The sequence below is a fragment of the Sodiomyces alkalinus genome (assembly GCF_003711515.1).
Source record: "Sodiomyces alkalinus F11 unplaced genomic scaffold SODALscaffold_7, whole genome shotgun sequence".
Lineage (NCBI taxonomy): Eukaryota > Fungi > Ascomycota > Sordariomycetes > Glomerellales > Plectosphaerellaceae > Sodiomyces > Sodiomyces alkalinus.
In genome coordinates, this window is record NW_021167085.1 from 1,444,404 (window position 1) to 1,460,626 (window position 16,223).

Below are 16,223 nucleotides of genomic sequence, written 5' to 3' on the forward strand. Positions count from 1 at the left end.
TCGAACTTCGCGAGTGCCCGGTTTCCCGCCATCTGTACGGCTTGCCCCTTCATGTCCGGCAATATTCGGGTCGGATGGAAAAGAAACGAAAGGGCAAAATATGATGTAAGATGTAACCAAAAATACGGAAATGACTTTATGCCACTTTTCTTAGTATCCATTGCTTTGTCCAATTGCTGCTGGTTTCCTAGGTTTCCTAGACTGTCCATGACTGTCGGATTTGATATAGCTTCTATTCTATATTATCCATCATTTATACAGTTACATGTTGGTACAACTTTTTTTCTCTTCTTCTTTTTTATTTTTTATTTTTTTACAGGGCGTATCCTATCCTGCCCGCCTTATTTTTTCGACTTGGTAGCAGTTGCCGTAGTAGTAGTGGCGGCAGCTTCTTCCTCGGCCATCATGGCCGCAATATCGTTCGACACGAGCCAATCCTTGACGCTGTCCACGAGGCGGTCGAGACTCTCTCCGCCGATCAATACATCGGGAAGGTTATGCACGTCCATGCCGCTCCGGTGGTCGGTACAACGGTCCTGGTTGAAATTGTACGTTCGGATCTTGTCGCCGCGCGTAATCTTTCGTTTGGAGAGGACGGTGTCCCGCAGACGAGCCGTCTCCTCCTCGCGGGCCTCGCGGCGCTGCTCGGCGACGCGTGACCGAAGCACCTTCCAGGCGGCCTCCCGATTGCGGTGCTGCGAGCGGTTGTCCTGCATGGAGACGACGGTACCGGTGGGGATGTGGGTCAGGCGAATGGCCGACTCGGTCTTGTTGACGTGCTGGCCGCCCGCGCCGCGGGCGCGCATCGTCTCGACCCGGACGTCCTGCGGATTGAGGTAGAAGTCGCTTTCCGGGTCGTTCGCGTCCTCGGCGCCGGCGCCGCTCTCGGGGAACGAGGGCAGGACCCAGACGGCCACGGCGCTGGTGTGGACGCGGCCGTTGCGTTCGGTGGCCGGCACGCGCTGGACGCGGTGGATGCCCGCCTCCCCGCGGAAGAGGTCGTAGGCCCCCTCGTCGCGGATCTCGATGACGGCTTCTTGTAACGGCAGCTCGCCGGCGGCGGAGGCGGCGTCGCCCGCGGAGTCGGCCATATCGTACTTGATAACGTTGACCTGCAGACCCTTGCGGACGCAGAACTGGTGGTACATCTTGAAGACCGAGTCGGCGAAGAAGCGGCCCTCGAGGCCACCGGGTCCTGGGCGGATTTCGAGTAGGCAGGGGAGGTGGGCGTAGGGGTCCTTTGGGGTCAGGGCGGCGGAGAGACGACGGGATACGGAAGTGAGCTCGGCCGTGGTTCCTTCGAGTTCGTCCTTGGCGAGTTGGCGTAGCTCGGCGTCTCTGGATGCTAGGAGGCCTTGTAGCTCTTCGATGGACGAGAGGGCTGCTTCCCACTCTCGGAGGGCGGTGGCGACGCTCGACAGCTCGCCAACCCGGCGGGCCGTCTTGGTGTCGAAGTTTTCATTGAGCGAAGCCGATAGCTTTTCGTGTTCGGAGGAGAGATTACGAGCTCGTTTTAGCAGGGCATCCGGGAGTCCCTGCGTCGACACTGGTGGGTGACGAAGCCAAGTTAGAAGAAAATCGGAGAGTGGGAAAAAAGAAAAAAAAAAAAAAAAGGCGTCACATGGGAGGTTCGACTGGGGGCTTACCTGAGCTACCATAGCGGACGAAGGGTATTTTCTTAAGTCGCAGCGCCCTTAGGCAGCTCCGGCATACCCATGGCGCCCCGAGCATGCTTAATCGTAGGGGGGCGGCGTGTGAAATCTTGGTCTACACCTCGTGATGGGCATGTGAATCGCGTGTAGATGCAAGCTGTTTTGGGAATGGGACTGAAGAACATTACGCTGCCAGCTGGTGTCGACTGACTTCGTCTGAGGGAGGTGGTGACCGCTTTCTGCTTACCTCATCCTTCCAATGAGCCTTGTATCCGTAATCCTTTCCACTTCGTACTTCGTACATCGTCATCGCCAACCACAAACCACGATTTGCGGATACACGAGTTCACAGTAGGTCTTTTCAATTGCCAGCTTGCATTTCTAAGCATGGAGAGATTCTCAATTGGACTCTTCAAATCACTTATAAATCAATTTCTTTCTGGCCTCAATGCATCAAACCCCCGAGCCAAGTGGCTTCAGCAGTTCAGCATTCAGCTCGAGCCCTCCTGATAGGATCTCATTATTCTCAGGGGTCGTCTCTGCCCCTCAGGTCAATAGCAAGGCGCGATGTCAAGGACGCCCTTCATCAACACACCTGCCACTTTTAGCTGCCAGGAGATGGGTATATAAACTGAGTGTTCTGTTTTCCACTCCTTCCTTCTACTCTCTTTATCTTTCCCTCTCCCTATCCCTATCCCTCTCCCTCTCTGTCTCTCTCTCTCCAGCATTGATATCATAAACCCACCATTGCATACTTACCTTCGACGGGGGATATCTGATTCGAGCTCAATATTCCGTGGTTTTGTCTGTCCCGCCCCCTTCCTTCACCTCGTCATGGCTCTCACTTTGCATATCGGCAATAAGCGCTACTCTTCATGGTCCATGCGACCCTGGGTCCTTCTGAAAGCCCTAGATATCCCCTTCGAAGAGAAACTCCATCTCTTCAAACCCAACGTTCCTCACCAGACCCAATTCCGCACCTTTTCGCCCACTGGCAAGGTCCCCACTCTCTACCACGATGACCTTACCATTTGCGATTCCCTCGCCATAATGGAGTACATCGCAGAGGACTACCCGGCCGCCTGGCCCCGCGACCGCAAAGCCCGCGCCTTTGCCCGCTCCGCCGTGGCCGAGATGCACTCGAGCTTCCCCGCCGTCCGGGAACAGTTGACCATGAACGTCGCGTTGCGCATCGACATCGGCACTCCCGACCCTGCCCTACAGCGCGAAATCGACCGCGTCGAAGAGCTCTGGAACGAGGGACTCTCGACTTTCGGCGGTCCCTGGTTGGCGGGCGCCGAATTCACCGCCGCCGACGCCTTCTGGTCTCCGGTCGCTGTCCGATTCGATGGCTACGGGATCAAGCTGCGGGGACCGGCTGCCGATTACGCGAAGCGTTTGCTTGAGCACCCGGCTGTGGTGCAGTGGGTGAAAGACGGCCGACGGGAGAAGGAACGCTTGGAGAAATACGAGACGGAGATTCCTTTAGCTGGAGGCCGTAAGCTGTTGGCAGACCTGTCCGAGTGAACAACTATTGTCACATTAAAACTCTCCCCGAGTCACGAAGCATGGGAAAGAAATATAATGTCTGGCATGTAGCGAGCGGTATTGTATAGTGAGAGCATATGATATTGACATTCTGCTTTGACGAGTCGAGATGACATGATGAGATACACCGCAGGAGCCTCTTCCCTTACGCAAGATGTTGCTTGAAGAATCGCTCCAACGTCATCAACTTTGCATCGTCTCCAGTCTTGCCCTGGGCGGTGGCAGCGGCGGCCTTGAGTTCGGCAGCCTGCATCGTGTCGTTGGGCAAGCCATAGTATAACCCTCCAGAGTACTGGCAGAAGCCGAACATGCGCTGCACGGTGACGAGCCCCGACATGCCATACGTCTCGAGTTCCTCCCATGTCTCCATGAACCGGAAACGTGCCTTTTTGCCGGTTGCTACCCCACCAAGTCAGTTATATATAGCTGGGCGAGAGACCTTGTGGCCGAAAGGCCACGGGATCTGAGGGACTCTCACCTGTCTGGTAGTCGGGTATTACGCTCTCCAGGCTACGAGACTGACTTAGGCCTTGGATGAGCCGGCCGTTGTACTTCTCGGGCGCCAGCAGGACGCCGTGCACCATGTCGCCGTAATCGGCCGCCATGGCAATGAAGGGAGCTTCGTCGTTGGGACCGCCCCAACGGGGGCAGGTGAAGGTCAGGTGGCCCTCTTCATCGGGGTTGAAAGGGAAACCGCCGAAGACCGGCGCGAGATCAGGCCAAAGGAAAGATTCCATGTACCAACCCGGGCTGACGTCGACAAAGGATGTGAAAGCCTTGCTGCGGCCATGCTGTCCGATGGCATGCTTTTCTGGGGGGAAATGTTAGCGATGGATTGGTGAAAATGGTGTGGCCAAACTACAACCGCAATATGGAACGATGGTATTGGTGTGAAGAACATACCGTCAAAGGCCTGGTTAGGGACCGCGCCGTTGGTGATCTCCGAGGCGGAGGCCATGCCGCTGAAGACGAAGTGCTGGACGCCAGCCTCGAGAGCCGCATCGATGATGATCTTGCCCATGTCTGTTTCCGAGGGCCCGTCTTTCTGGTTGAGGCACTGTCGTCACTTTGCATCAGTATGAACGGTCTCCCAGAGTTCTGGGTTAACAGGAAAATGGGGGGAAGAAGGAAGCCATACTGGATCATCCGAGTTGATGTTGACAAAAACGGCCCAACTTCCCTCGAAAGCAGGCACGAGCTCGCTTATGTTAAGACCGTCTGCCTTGACGACCTCGACCCCCGAGTCGGCGAGGGCCTTGGCTGCTTCCGACGCCGGGTTGCGAGTGATGCCACGGATCTTGAAGGTCCCGGACTTGTCGCGGAGCAACGCCTGGACGACGCTGCCGCCCTGGGCACCAGTTGCGCCAAAGACGGTAACGAGCTTGGTGGCCATTATGAGAATCCAGGATTTAATGGGGGATGAATATCAAAGAGAAGAGTGTAGAACGACTGGCGGTGGTAGGTAGGATGCTTTGCGGTGCTCAGTGATCTGGGGTTCGCTGCGATGCCAGACTGATGGTGGTAATAATCGAGGTCATTGTGGCGGTCGTTGAAGACCTTTTTATATCTTTTGCGGCGCCATTTCCCTCATGTTCGATCCCCGGAGGCAAGACTTGAGCTTGGCCTCCAGAGAGGTCGTCGTGCGCGTCGTTCAATGGTGATTACTATTGTCAGATGCCCACAGCCACCTTATCAAGGTGTGATACGACATATTATATCAGACTTATAGGGTACCTCGTTCCTATGTATCCACACTTATTTCCCCTTATTTTTCCGAATAAGGTAAGGTAATGTACCTAGGTAGTTAGACATCCCCGTGAAGTACCACGAACTTCACTTAGATGAATACACACACAATCTTCCGTACCTTATTATGTTCTCACAACTATACTCACAGACGTTCACGTAATGGTGGCTTGCGGACTTGCGGACTTGTAGTGAGTGAGAGGGGAAAAAAAGGAAGCCAAGCCACTGACAAATCGGTTGATTTTGAAGGAACGCGTACACCCAAACTTACCCGTCCGCACGATCACTAATACACGTTGTACTTCAACGCTCTCGGACCTCTTACTCCGATTGATTCATTGGTCAACGTGCCGCGCTACTGCCTTGAGACTCGAGACAGTATGAGAATGACTAGGATTGGGGCCTTTTAGCCTGTTAGTGTTACCGCTTGTCCAAAGGCGTCGTCGGATGAAATGGACGTTATAAGTTGTGGGATATTAACGTAGGAGGGGAAAGGGCGGAGGTTTCGGTAGATTATCAGCGCAGTGCATGGTCGACTTGACGAGAAGTGATGCGAAGACAAATTTGATGGTCGCGGTGCAATCTAGAGGCATCATAATATAAACCACTGTGATATTGTATCCCGAACCAGCCTCATCTCAACGGTTGAGATATCTAGTAAGCAAAAGCCAAACCAAGCATCATCGCTGCGCCCCTATTACAAAAGCGCCCGTCTCTCGGGTTTTCTATTCGCCTTCTAGGCGTCGTCGTTCGAGATCCCGGCAAATGCAACAGTGCTCGTCGCTGGGGTATCGGCCGCCGGCTCGGTCGTCTTCCACACGTCCTGCCGCAGCGCCTCCTCCTCGTCCTCGACATGTCCAAACTTGGTGACGCTGAACTCGGGCACCATGCGCCGTTCCTTGACGAGGATACCGCCCGATTTACCCCGCCTGCGCCGGAGCTCCTGCTGAACATCCTGCTGCACCGCCTCGGCCTCGCCGGCCGCGTCCAGCATCGTGCCCTCCAAGCTCAGGTAGCCATGGTCGCCAGTGATGCCGACATCGAACGACTTGATGCGGAACCGCACCCTGCCCTTGACCTTGCTCCCGGTCCCGTCGACCCAGTAGCCCGTGGCGTGAATCTGGCGCACGGCGCCGTGCTGCTCCTCGGCCGTGTAGTTCGAGACGCTGTCGTCCATGTTGTTGTTGCCGGCCTCGTTCGCCTCGTCCGACCCCAGGTGCACCCAGCGCCACTCGGGCGGCAGGCGAGCCGACTCGATGCTGGCGTTGAACTTGCCCCAGCAGACAACGCCGACGTGGCCCTCGCTCTGCAGGTTGATGCTGCCTTCCATCCAGGCGCCGCGTTTGGGAACGAAGAGGTCGACCTCGACCGTCACCCAGCCGAAGCCGACAGCATACTCGTCGATGGAAGCGACTTCGCACGAGTCCATGTCCGAGCCGCCGCCGTCGTCTTCGTCGTCGCCGTCGTCCCGTCGTCCCGGCTGATCCGACACCCTGACGTTTCGGAAAGCCAAAAGCACGCCCTTGAGCACCGGGACGTAGCGGTTCAACATAGGCTCGAGATGTTGCGTTGCCGCAGCGGTGCGGGGTTCTGCCCATCCTATGGGGTAGAGCGGTAGGTAAAGCGAGACAGTCTGGGTGAAGAAGGGGAATTGAGGATCAGAAGGCGCATCGGGGGGCTGATGTAGTCGCGACGTGGATTGGTGCGGCTGAGGCTCAGCGGATGGTGCATCGACGTCCATGAGATCGGCTTTATCCTGCGTTGCTGCCGGCGCCGCCTCTGCGAGATCGGGCGATGGTTGCCTCTCTCTCTTCTTCTTCTTCTTCTTGCTCTTTTTTGTTGAGTCCACGTCCACCTCAGCTACCGCATCGTGGTCTGATTCGTCATCCGCCTTGCTTCGGTGCTTCTTGTGGCGTTTCTCTTTCCCCTTCTTCTTCTTCGCCGACGTCTCGTCGTCTGGAGCACTGCTGTCATTCGCACTCGCGGGCGCTGCAGCCGAGAGATCGGGAGATGGTCCCCTGACGAAGCTGTCCTCTGCCTCCTCTTCCTCTTTTACGGTGCTCTTTGACCGCTTGTGTTTCCGCCCAGTCTCGTGGCCAGCTTCGGCATCATCCTCGCGAGTTCGCTTCTTTTTTCCTTTCTTTTCCGACTTTTCCTTCTTACGTGTCTTATCCGATTTATCCCCTTTGATCGCCGGAGATGTTTCCTCGACCGGGGCCATGGGTGCGTAGTGTCGAGGGGTCGCGTTACGGAAGCATTGGTGCACCGAGAAAGCTGTCCCGGAAACGAAGAGAGAGAAAAAAAAATCTACAACGGTACCAATTGCTTGAAGGCTGGGTCGGCATTCGGTGGAGCTAAGCTCCGACTGGTGCGTGCACGTTACAGTGAATGTGGAATTCTGCACTGTGGGTTTCCGAATAATATACCCGTTAGCTATTAGCCTAGAGGTATAATCCAGATAAGTAGACGAGGCGAACCGGGGCTATATCGGCCCCGTAGCGGCATTACTCTATCTAAGGAAGAGTATAGAGGTTCTCCCCCGGGTTTTCCCTTTTTATAGCTACCTAGGAAGGACCGTATAGCTTAGGCAGGCTCCTATAGATTAGATACGATAGCGGAGTAAGATAAATAATCATAATAATAGTCTAAACTTTATCTTAATAACTTTAATAATTATAATTATATTATAGACTTCTTTTACTTATACTCTATTTTATTTTATATATATTTTTCTATTTTATTTTCATTCTATTTATTCTAATATTCTATTCACTTTTTATTCTATTTTCCTTATCGTATTAGGAAGTAGTAGAAACGGCGCGGTACAAGGCTGCACAGTCTATCGGTCAAATATGCGCGCGATTTACACTGTATTTGTTACTAAAGATACGAAAAAACAGCCTAAAGCATATACGTTATGAAAGTAGTCACTCCTACGGGTTGTACAGATACATACTGCTAAACGAAGTCGCCCGAAAAACACCGCAACAACGCCGTAGAAAGTCGAAAAACGGGCCCGGGCAGTAGTAACGGTACGAAAAGCAGGCTGCCAAAAAGTGGTCGACAAATAAAGGGGGCCGGTTTCAGTGTAATAGGTATTACAAGTGTAGTATGAGAAAAGGCTGTGCCTCTAATACTCAAGAAGCTCGAAACAAGGAAGGATTCAAATTCATTACCTGAGCAAATTCCTGACTATCTAAAGGGGGAGTAGTTCTTCCGCGCTGGGGGTCAGAACGTAACATGTTGAATGATATGCTGACCTCGCAACGGGAGCATAAAAAGAGCGGTACCCCAGTAGAGGTGTTCTTTTCCCCAATGCGTGAAACGGTGAAAGGCCTCCCTGCATGCTGTCCGGACTCACCGCTACACGACATATCCTCGACACTACCGGATTAGTCAAACAGTTTGTTGGCCTCCTCGATGGCCTTTGCACGCGCCGTATCGGTCAGGCCTTTGATGACGCTCTCACGAGGCTTGAACCTGCGGCAGGTGTAGACTAGAACACCAGACATGTTAGCACGCCCGACGCATATCGATTTGATGTCAGTGGTGAAGCTCGAAAAACGTACTTCCGGTGATGCCGTTCTTGTCTTCTTGATGCCAAAGGATGCGGGAGCTGTCCTGCCAAGCCTCAAGCTGGATTCGGTAGAGCTGTCATATTCGTCGTTTGACGAAAGCCAGTCAGAAGGAAGAAAAGAAAAAGAAAAAAAAGAAGAAAAAAAGAGGTGTCCTGAACAGCCGAATACTATCCCCCGGATTGGGACCACAAACCTTGAAGTGAGGGTGGTCGACGTCGGGGAAGCGCAGAACGCCAATATCGACCATGGTTTGGCTGTGGCGCTCGCGCTTGGCCCAGAAATTGAGAAAACTGTCGACGGTTGCACCGCTGCTTGCGACAATCTGTGCCATGATGGGAAGATCAATCTTGGTGCTCAGAAGGACATCTTCATCGTTGATGAGCTTGGTGAACCAGCTTTGGACCTAAACAGACTGTAAGTCAACGCAACAAGGGGCCAACGGATGTGTAGAAGAATACCTCGCTGACGATCGCGGAGTCAGGGGAACCGTCGAACTTGAAATCAGCAACGCTATCCTTGATCAACATATCAGAACGGTCGATTTCCGATCCGTCAGTCTCGAGCAGCGGGTTCTGCATCATGGTGCCCACAACCGATGCCCAGTCCTTGTTCTCCAGTTTGGCCAGACTCTTCATCGTTCCACTCATCATGATCTTCAAATGGTCGTCGAGTTCCTCTAGCGAGCTGCTGGTGAGCTTGCCGTAACTTGGTGCAAGCTCCGTGTGGAGATACTCCTCCGAATGAGTAGTGGTGACATCCATCTGGCGCAGTTCAGTCAGCCCGACGATATACCAAAGCCCCCCCCCCAACCCTCTCATGAAAGTTTTTCTAGTACTTTACTGAAATCAAAACCCAGGATGACATCGGCGACGTCGGAGACGTTCTCGCCGAATGCGGCCTTGATGAGGGGTCCAACAATAATCGCAGCCATGTTGAGAGATAAAGGCGCTTTGGGAAAGAGGTGAGATGGCGGCTTGGAGTGAAACTGAGGTGTAGAATGTTTTCAGGAGAAGCTTGGAACTTTGAGTTTGTTGTTGTAAGGAGCAAAAGATCAAGAGGTGATGTCTGGGGTAGATAGCACCTACTTATATATCATTCCCACACTGACCCAGAGCCGGATGCTTGCCAGCGGGTGTTCCTGCTCATACACTTCAACCTCTCCCTTCACCTCGCTCATTCAGCGTTCTGCCTACGTGTCCATGGATGAGCTAGGGTCTTGAGAGCTTCAATTCGGTCCTCCGGGTTCTAGATCGATCCCAGTGAACTTGCTATGCGCTGGCGGACCTTCGATTCTCTCCCGTGTCGGTCTATCTTCTGCTCTCAGCTCTCAAATCGTCGACATACTCGACGCATTTGGTTCGTCACCAGGCTAGCAAGTAGCTGAAATTCGTTCGAGGGGCGAATCAGAGAGAAAGGAGGCTGTAACCGAGGAGTCGAGAAGATGTTCGGGACGAGGGTCGCGATGGAGCAGTCGTTCGTGGCTGGCTGGAGGTCATGATAACATAGTTCAGCGCCGAGTTGATCAATAATGACCAGGGTTGCCGCATTGGTTTGCTGCACGGAAAGTAATGAACATTGTCTTCCTATTGCCCGGCAATTGATCACGATGGGGAAAGGGAAGCCCCTAGCGGTTGACACGGTCGTGCCGCTCCCGCCGGGCGGACCCAGGGACACCTGATTCGGCTGCTTCCGTCGGCTCAGCCCTAGCAGGGGCGGTGGCCGGGCCTGGACCGGGCCTGGACCGGGACTTCCACCTGGATTTACACGATAAAGGTTACCAGGGCGAGCAATACTTCTGAGAATTAGCGAAAGGAAGGTCGTGACCTTTTTTGGGATAGATAAGTCTGGCAATTGGTACGATTGCCACAGTAGTGAAAGAGGCTACGCGAAGACTGTATTTCCGATCTCGGATATGGCGAGCCTAGGTCCGGTATCGGTTATATTACCTACCTTGAAGAGAGAAATCTGAAATATCCTAAAACCTTACGTAGTGCCTTCCGGCAAGAAGCCTAAGGTTTGAATTTGCTTCCGTAGAACGTCTAGAGGAAGGTTCCAAAATGCCGTCTAACAGCTTAACCGCCGTTGAACTGCTTGACGACAGTAAGCATTCGTAAACCCCCATTCGAGTCTCGTGATATTTCCCGTATTTTCCTCCTACCTATAGGAAAAAATAATAGGGGTACGGATAGGTGGGGAGCCCCACCCAGGTACCTGGGTGCGGGTCGTCCCTGTTGACACAACACGAAAGTACCCTTGCGGCGTCCAGGTACGGGGAATACCTACACATATTCCAGAACACTGTGCTCCGCAATACTCCGCATCACCTGATTGCTATTCACTCGCGTTTCACACGACTTCCCATCTTGCGTCGTGATGCTGGCTTCAGATCAATCAGGACAAAGGAGCAAGCGCATTCTGCTATTACGAGTCTTACAGTCTGTATTTCAGTCCGTTCAATCACGTGTACTCCTATGGCGCTCCCCTACTTCCAGCAAACACACACTCCCCCGATCCACCTAAAGAAGGGGCAATCGGCGGGGCAATCAGCGTCGTCGACGCGGTCTCGCAACATTGCCCCGGTCTTCAAGCTGCCCCCGGAGATTCTCCTCCTTGTCCTGGAGCTGCTATCGAAGGAAGCAGAGATCTGCTTTTCGTTGACATGCAAAGCCCTCTACAGGCAATTTTCCCCCAAAGCAGCCTCTCGACGGGACTTGGATCGGGTCTCTAGGAAGGCCTTGCTTGTCTTGCTGGAGAAGGACATTGACCACTCCTTTTTTTGTTACGATTGTCTGAAGCTCCATCCATGGCGCCTTGACGGCCGTATTCTACCTTGGGATGTACGGGGCCGCTCGCCCTCCTACCATGGGTGCCGGGCCATGCACCCGTTCAGAGCTCCCCTTCCCGAGGGCCACAGCCTGCAGTACAACTTGGCCCGCCTCGTTACGAACCGCCACCTGTACGGGCCCTCTCACGGGCTCCCGCTCGCCGTGATTGAGGGCACCTTTGCCAAGAGATGTCCAACCAGTGATGTGCGTTGCCAGCAGTGCTGGCGCGCACGCATCCTCCAGGACGAGCTGTTCCTTTGCACCTCCTTCACCTACTACCACCCAGAGAATACCACCGACAGACTGATGCGCTTCATGCGAGTGAGCCATCAACAGATATGCCCCCATCTGCGCATCCGGGCCTCCAACGCCTCCACTGTGGCATCATGGCCTCGCAATCTACCCGAGTTGAACCAAGACCTCGCCATCCCCAACCGCTTTATCACGCCGGTGCGGAACTCCGTCTCCTCTTGCGCCATCTGCCGGACGGACTACCAAGTCAAGATTCAACACCGCCCGAGCTGGAAGATGTGGGGGCCACGCGGCTGGATTATCAGCATCGTCACCTGGCAGCAGCTAGGGAAGTGCCGGTCTCCCTTCGACTGGGACTGGCGTATCATGGCCCTCGACGTGATGAATGATCTAAACAGCAGGTGGCGGTCTCATACCGACATGCCCGGCGTTATTAGACACAGATGGAGCCAGGGCGACGATACCCTGTTCGAGCCCGAGGGCAATTTCGTGAGTAGGGCGAGGACTCTGTGAATTATGAACCGGCCTCTGTTCCTCGTACTCCAGATGGATGGCGAAGTCCACGGAGCAGTATACACTATCCTCAAGTATCTAAACGGCGAGCCACCCGGGGTTTCTTTTTCCGCTTATGTCATCTCTGCGAAGCCCCAGTGCAAGCATGGGACATTGAAGAAAGCTCGAGGAGTGGTATCACAACGTCACATTCCAATTACTTTAATTGACACCTGCCTTACATGTATGTTACTCTCGGGATTTAGCTCACAAGTTCTGCAAGTGTTTCGGGTGATTTTCCGATGCGGGGAGGCTAACCATGAAGGCACGCCCTTTGGTTGATGGCGTCAAAAATTGGTGCAATGGTGGTTCAGTATGACAAATACCGCAGACGGTTCGACTCGGAATCCAATCAAGACTTTGCAAGCACACATACTCCGGGAAACCTCGGTATTCTGCGACGATCTCTAGTCGGAGTCTTGTGCTTTTGTGGCCACAGGACCTTTGAGTCTTCCAACAACTTCCTTGGTATAAGCACTCTTCACAACTTCGGACCTAAAGCCTGATCTAGTATTATTTGCCTTCCCTTTTCAGTCAAGGAGTGCCCTTACGAGTAAACGATATCCTGACAACAGTGAGACAATATGGCCTCTTTCAGACCGCTCAATATCCTCATTCTCGGGGCGACTGGCCAGATTGGCAAATATATCACAGATGCCGTCATTAATGCCCAGCCGAGCTTTGATCAAGTGACCATCTTTACATCCAAGGAGGCATCAGCAAGCAAGGCGGACTACTTGGACAAGCTGCAGCAGAAGGGAGTCAGAATCGTCAACGGAGATCTTACAAACGAAAAGGACGTCAAAGCCGCGTTGGAGGGAATCGACACGGTCGTCTCCGCCTTAGGCCGAGACGTCATCAGACTACAAACCGAGCTTGTCCGGCTCGCTGAGGAATGCACATCTGTGAAATGGTTCTTTCCGTCTGAATACGGCACCGATATCGAGTACGGGCCCTCGAGCGCCAACGAAAAGCCTCACCAGCAGAAGCTCAAGGTCCGAAAGTATATCCGGGAGAACGTGAAGCGGATGAAGTACACATTCCTGGTGACCGGACCGTACATCGACATGTACTTCGACCTGAACGATGCAAGACGGGAGGCCGGTGGCTTCGACCTGAACGATGCAAGACGGGAGGCCGGTGGCTTCGACCCTGTCTGGAAGAAGGCGGTTTTGGTGGAGGATGGCGAGGGCAAAGCAGGCTTCACGACCATGCCTGAGTACGTTATTCCCCATCTTTCTCTCCTCTTTCCTTTCCTTTCCTTTCCTTTCCTTTCCTTTCCGTTCCTTTCCGTTCCTTTCCGTTTCCATCCCTTCTCCTAGACATCGCCAGCTCATTTCCGGTTTTTTTGCTCCGCAGCGTGGGAAAGGCATTGGTGGCAGCACTGCGGCACCCCGATGCATCCTTCAACAAAGCACTCAAAGTGCAATCCTTTGTGGTCACTCCCAAGCAGATCTTGGCCGAGTTCGAGAAGCAGACGGGGGCCAAGTGGGATGTGACCTACTCGTCACTACAGACCCTACGGGATGCGGAGACCAAAGCTTGGAATGAGGGAGAGCCGTATGCGACCATCCTAACATTACGGAGGATCTGGTCGGAAGGAGGAACGTTGTATGAGAAGACGGACAATGAGAGCATCGGGCTGAAGGATTCCGATTTGGAAACGTTAGAGGGAGCTGTCAAACGGGCACTTACAACTGGTCGGTGAAGCATTTAAGTCCCGTGGCGCAAGGCGTTCCCTGAAGAAGCTGAAGATCCTTTATTTTATGGAAGTTGACAATTGCTCACACTATCTTACAACGCTCTGATGTCGTGGCGTCGTAGTGAGGGCGTCAGGGCTTGATCAGCACCCGCCCAACGAAATACCTCGGTATCTTGAGAGCTGGGAACAGGCTGATATATTAAAACCTATATGTTGCTTGTGCACAATGCGAGCGTGCCCCTGGCAGCCAAGTGAGTGACAGGACGGTTTTGAGGACGCATAGTCTGGCATTCGAGCATGTCTGTGGGCCCTCTCGGTCCTTCTCTGGTGCTTTCACCATCCGACGATCTCTGTTCAATTCTGGCACATTATCGACTGTACTGCAATCGTGGGAAGCTCCACATGATGCGATTAAGAGGGAATTTCTTGGACGTTGTACGAAAACTGCTTCGTTCGGTCGAGTAAGACGGACGATGAATGACGAATGATTCTGGCTTCAGTCCTCCGTAAGCGTAAGGTAATTAGCGTTGTCGTGTCGATGTATTACATAATAAAGGAGCTTGGACCTCCTCACGGTACCCGGATAGGTAGCTTAGCTCGACCTCCATCAACCATCCTCACCCCCGCAACCCATTCGCGGGATTCATCAACGCTACATCGTAAGCACCTTCCATCATGGCCCCTTCAGGCCTAAGGAAGTGCGTCGAAGATTCGACGTTCTATCTAATACTCTTGGTGGTCGTGTCGACCCTTGGTCCTCTTCAGTTTGGCTTCCATCTTGTATGCTGCCCCCGTTCCCACGATCCTGTTAGCGTTACTGCTTCACCCGCCGAGGTATCCACTGCAATAGCTGCAATGATGCTAACATGCCATTTTCCCTTGGACAGGCTGAGCTGAACGCACCGCAAGATGTGATCAACTGCAAGAAGAAGGCCATTAACACGGCCGAACCATATCCGTCTAAATGGTGGCATTCGGCGCGACCAGAATCCAAAACCACCGGCGGCCTGCTTCCCCATTGTATCCCAATGAACGATGCCGCCTTTGCGACTGTTTCCTCGATATTCACCGCGGGGGGTCTGGTAGGTGCCTTGTGCACCGGTCCTTATGCCTCGAAACGAGGCCGGCTCTCTGCGATGCGACTCACGGCTCTCCTATACGTTGTGGGCGCAACCCTCGAGACGACGGCCGGGAACATCCCTTGGCTCGCTGTCGGGCGTTTCCTATCAGGCGTGGCCGCCGGGGCGTCCACTGTTGTCGTGCCACTGTATATCAGCGAGATATCCCCCCCGAGCGAGCGCGGTTTATTCGGCGCTACCACGCAAATCTCCATCAATGTCGGCATATTGTTCACGCAGACCCTGGGATATTTTCTAAGTTACGGCAGCGCGTGGCGCGGCATCCTGGGGACCGGAATCGCCATTGCTCTTGTCCAGGCTTCTGGTCTTGTCTTCATGCCGGAGAGTCCCGCGTGGCTGGCTGCGAACCGCGACGTCACCGAGGCGCGGCGCGTACTACAACGCATTCGCGGGAGCAACTACGACATCGGGGAGGAAACAGCAGCATGGGAGGGTGGAGATCTCGAGTCGGAGCGGGAAGGCCTGCTATCACAGACCGGCGCCGAAGACGGACGCCCTACACCCAGCTCCAAGTCATCGGGATCTCATCTGGGCTTCATCCAGGTCGTCAAGGACTCCCAATATCGACCGGCCATCATTGCTGTTGTCGCCGTTGCGTTTGCTCAACAATTTTGCGGCATTAACTCGGTCATTATGTACTCTGTTTCACTACTCACAGATCTCCTCCCCATAAGCTCTGCCCTGCTGACGATCCTGATTTCCGTCGTCAACCTGGTGACGACTGTGTCTTGCTCCCCACTCCCGGACAGACTTGGGAGGAAGACGTGCATTCTTCTGTCGATCATCGGTCAGGGAACCAGTTCGCTAGCTCTCGCTCTCTCCATCCGGTTTGGCATCAAGATCCTGTCTGCCGTATCCGTTGTCGCCTTTGTCGGGTTCTTCGCCGTGGGTCTAGGCCCCGTTCCGTTTATCCTGGCATCCGAGCTGGTCGGTCAAGAAGCGGTAGGAGCTACCCAATCGTTATGCCTGGCTGCGAACTACATCGCCACTTTCTTCGTCGCCCAATTCTTCCCCATCATCAATGCGACTCTCAATGACGTTTTGGGGGGCGCCGGTTGGGTCTATTTCATCTTTGCTGGGTTTGCCCTCTTCTTTGCCTTCTTCATCAGCTGGAGAGTGCCAGAAACGAAGGGGAAGAAGGACGCGGATGAGGTCTGGGGCAGGACACGACGCCTGGACTGAGGTGACTTATGGACCTATGATGAAATTGAATTCAGTGTTCTTCCTCT

General features: G+C 53.8%; 7 protein-coding genes across 7 annotated transcripts; 3 read left to right on the top strand and 4 right to left on the bottom strand.

Annotated features, from left to right (window-relative positions):
- Nucleotides 1-341: 341 nt before the first annotated feature.
- Nucleotides 342-1,717, bottom strand: SODALDRAFT_345255 (RF-1 domain-containing protein; the record flags this gene model as incomplete). The annotated part of the gene is made up of 2 exons (XM_028613196.1): nucleotides 342-1,546; nucleotides 1,714-1,717. The coding sequence occupies 2 exons, from the start codon at nucleotides 1,715-1,717 to the stop codon at nucleotides 342-344; spliced, it is 1,209 nt and encodes a 402-aa protein (XP_028465288.1).
- A 288-nt stretch (nucleotides 1,718-2,005) lies between these two features.
- On the top strand, nucleotides 2,006-3,305 carry SODALDRAFT_334586 (glutathione S-transferase domain-containing protein). Its single transcript, XM_028612253.1, has one exon. It carries the CDS (start codon nucleotides 2,487-2,489, stop codon nucleotides 3,177-3,179), a length of 693 nt encoding a protein of 230 aa, XP_028465289.1. The 5' UTR covers nucleotides 2,006-2,486; the 3' UTR covers nucleotides 3,180-3,305.
- A 40-nt stretch (nucleotides 3,306-3,345) lies between these two features.
- Nucleotides 3,346-4,593, bottom strand: SODALDRAFT_325082 (NAD(P)-binding protein; the record flags this gene model as incomplete). The annotated part of the gene is made up of 4 exons (XM_028609951.1): nucleotides 3,346-3,599; nucleotides 3,679-4,011; nucleotides 4,104-4,257; nucleotides 4,339-4,593. 4 exons carry the CDS (start codon nucleotides 4,591-4,593, stop codon nucleotides 3,346-3,348), a joined length of 996 nt encoding a protein of 331 aa, XP_028465290.1.
- Nucleotides 4,594-5,471: 878 nt separating this feature from the next.
- SODALDRAFT_334588 (hypothetical protein) lies at nucleotides 5,472-7,221 on the bottom strand. Its single transcript, XM_028612254.1, has one exon. The coding sequence runs from the start codon at nucleotides 7,165-7,167 to the stop codon at nucleotides 5,683-5,685; it is 1,485 nt and encodes a 494-aa protein (XP_028465291.1). The 5' UTR covers nucleotides 7,168-7,221; the 3' UTR covers nucleotides 5,472-5,682.
- Nucleotides 7,222-8,338: 1,117 nt separating this feature from the next.
- SODALDRAFT_325084 (hypothetical protein) lies at nucleotides 8,339-9,455 on the bottom strand (the record flags this gene model as incomplete). The annotated part of the gene is made up of 5 exons (XM_028609952.1): nucleotides 8,339-8,442; nucleotides 8,516-8,597; nucleotides 8,718-8,927; nucleotides 8,983-9,285; nucleotides 9,360-9,455. 5 exons carry the CDS (start codon nucleotides 9,453-9,455, stop codon nucleotides 8,339-8,341), a joined length of 795 nt encoding a protein of 264 aa, XP_028465292.1.
- A 1,382-nt stretch (nucleotides 9,456-10,837) lies between these two features.
- SODALDRAFT_198248 (hypothetical protein) lies at nucleotides 10,838-12,426 on the top strand. Its single transcript, XM_028607183.1, has one exon. It carries the CDS (start codon nucleotides 10,996-10,998, stop codon nucleotides 12,112-12,114), a length of 1,119 nt encoding a protein of 372 aa, XP_028465293.1. The 5' UTR covers nucleotides 10,838-10,995; the 3' UTR covers nucleotides 12,115-12,426.
- A 311-nt stretch (nucleotides 12,427-12,737) lies between these two features.
- SODALDRAFT_280627 (hypothetical protein) lies at nucleotides 12,738-16,176 on the top strand (the record flags this gene model as incomplete). Its single annotated transcript, XM_028608247.1, has 3 exons — nucleotides 12,738-13,372; nucleotides 13,513-13,831; nucleotides 14,743-16,176. 3 exons carry the CDS (start codon nucleotides 12,738-12,740, stop codon nucleotides 16,174-16,176), a joined length of 2,388 nt encoding a protein of 795 aa, XP_028465294.1.
- Nucleotides 16,177-16,223: the final 47 nt, after the last annotated feature.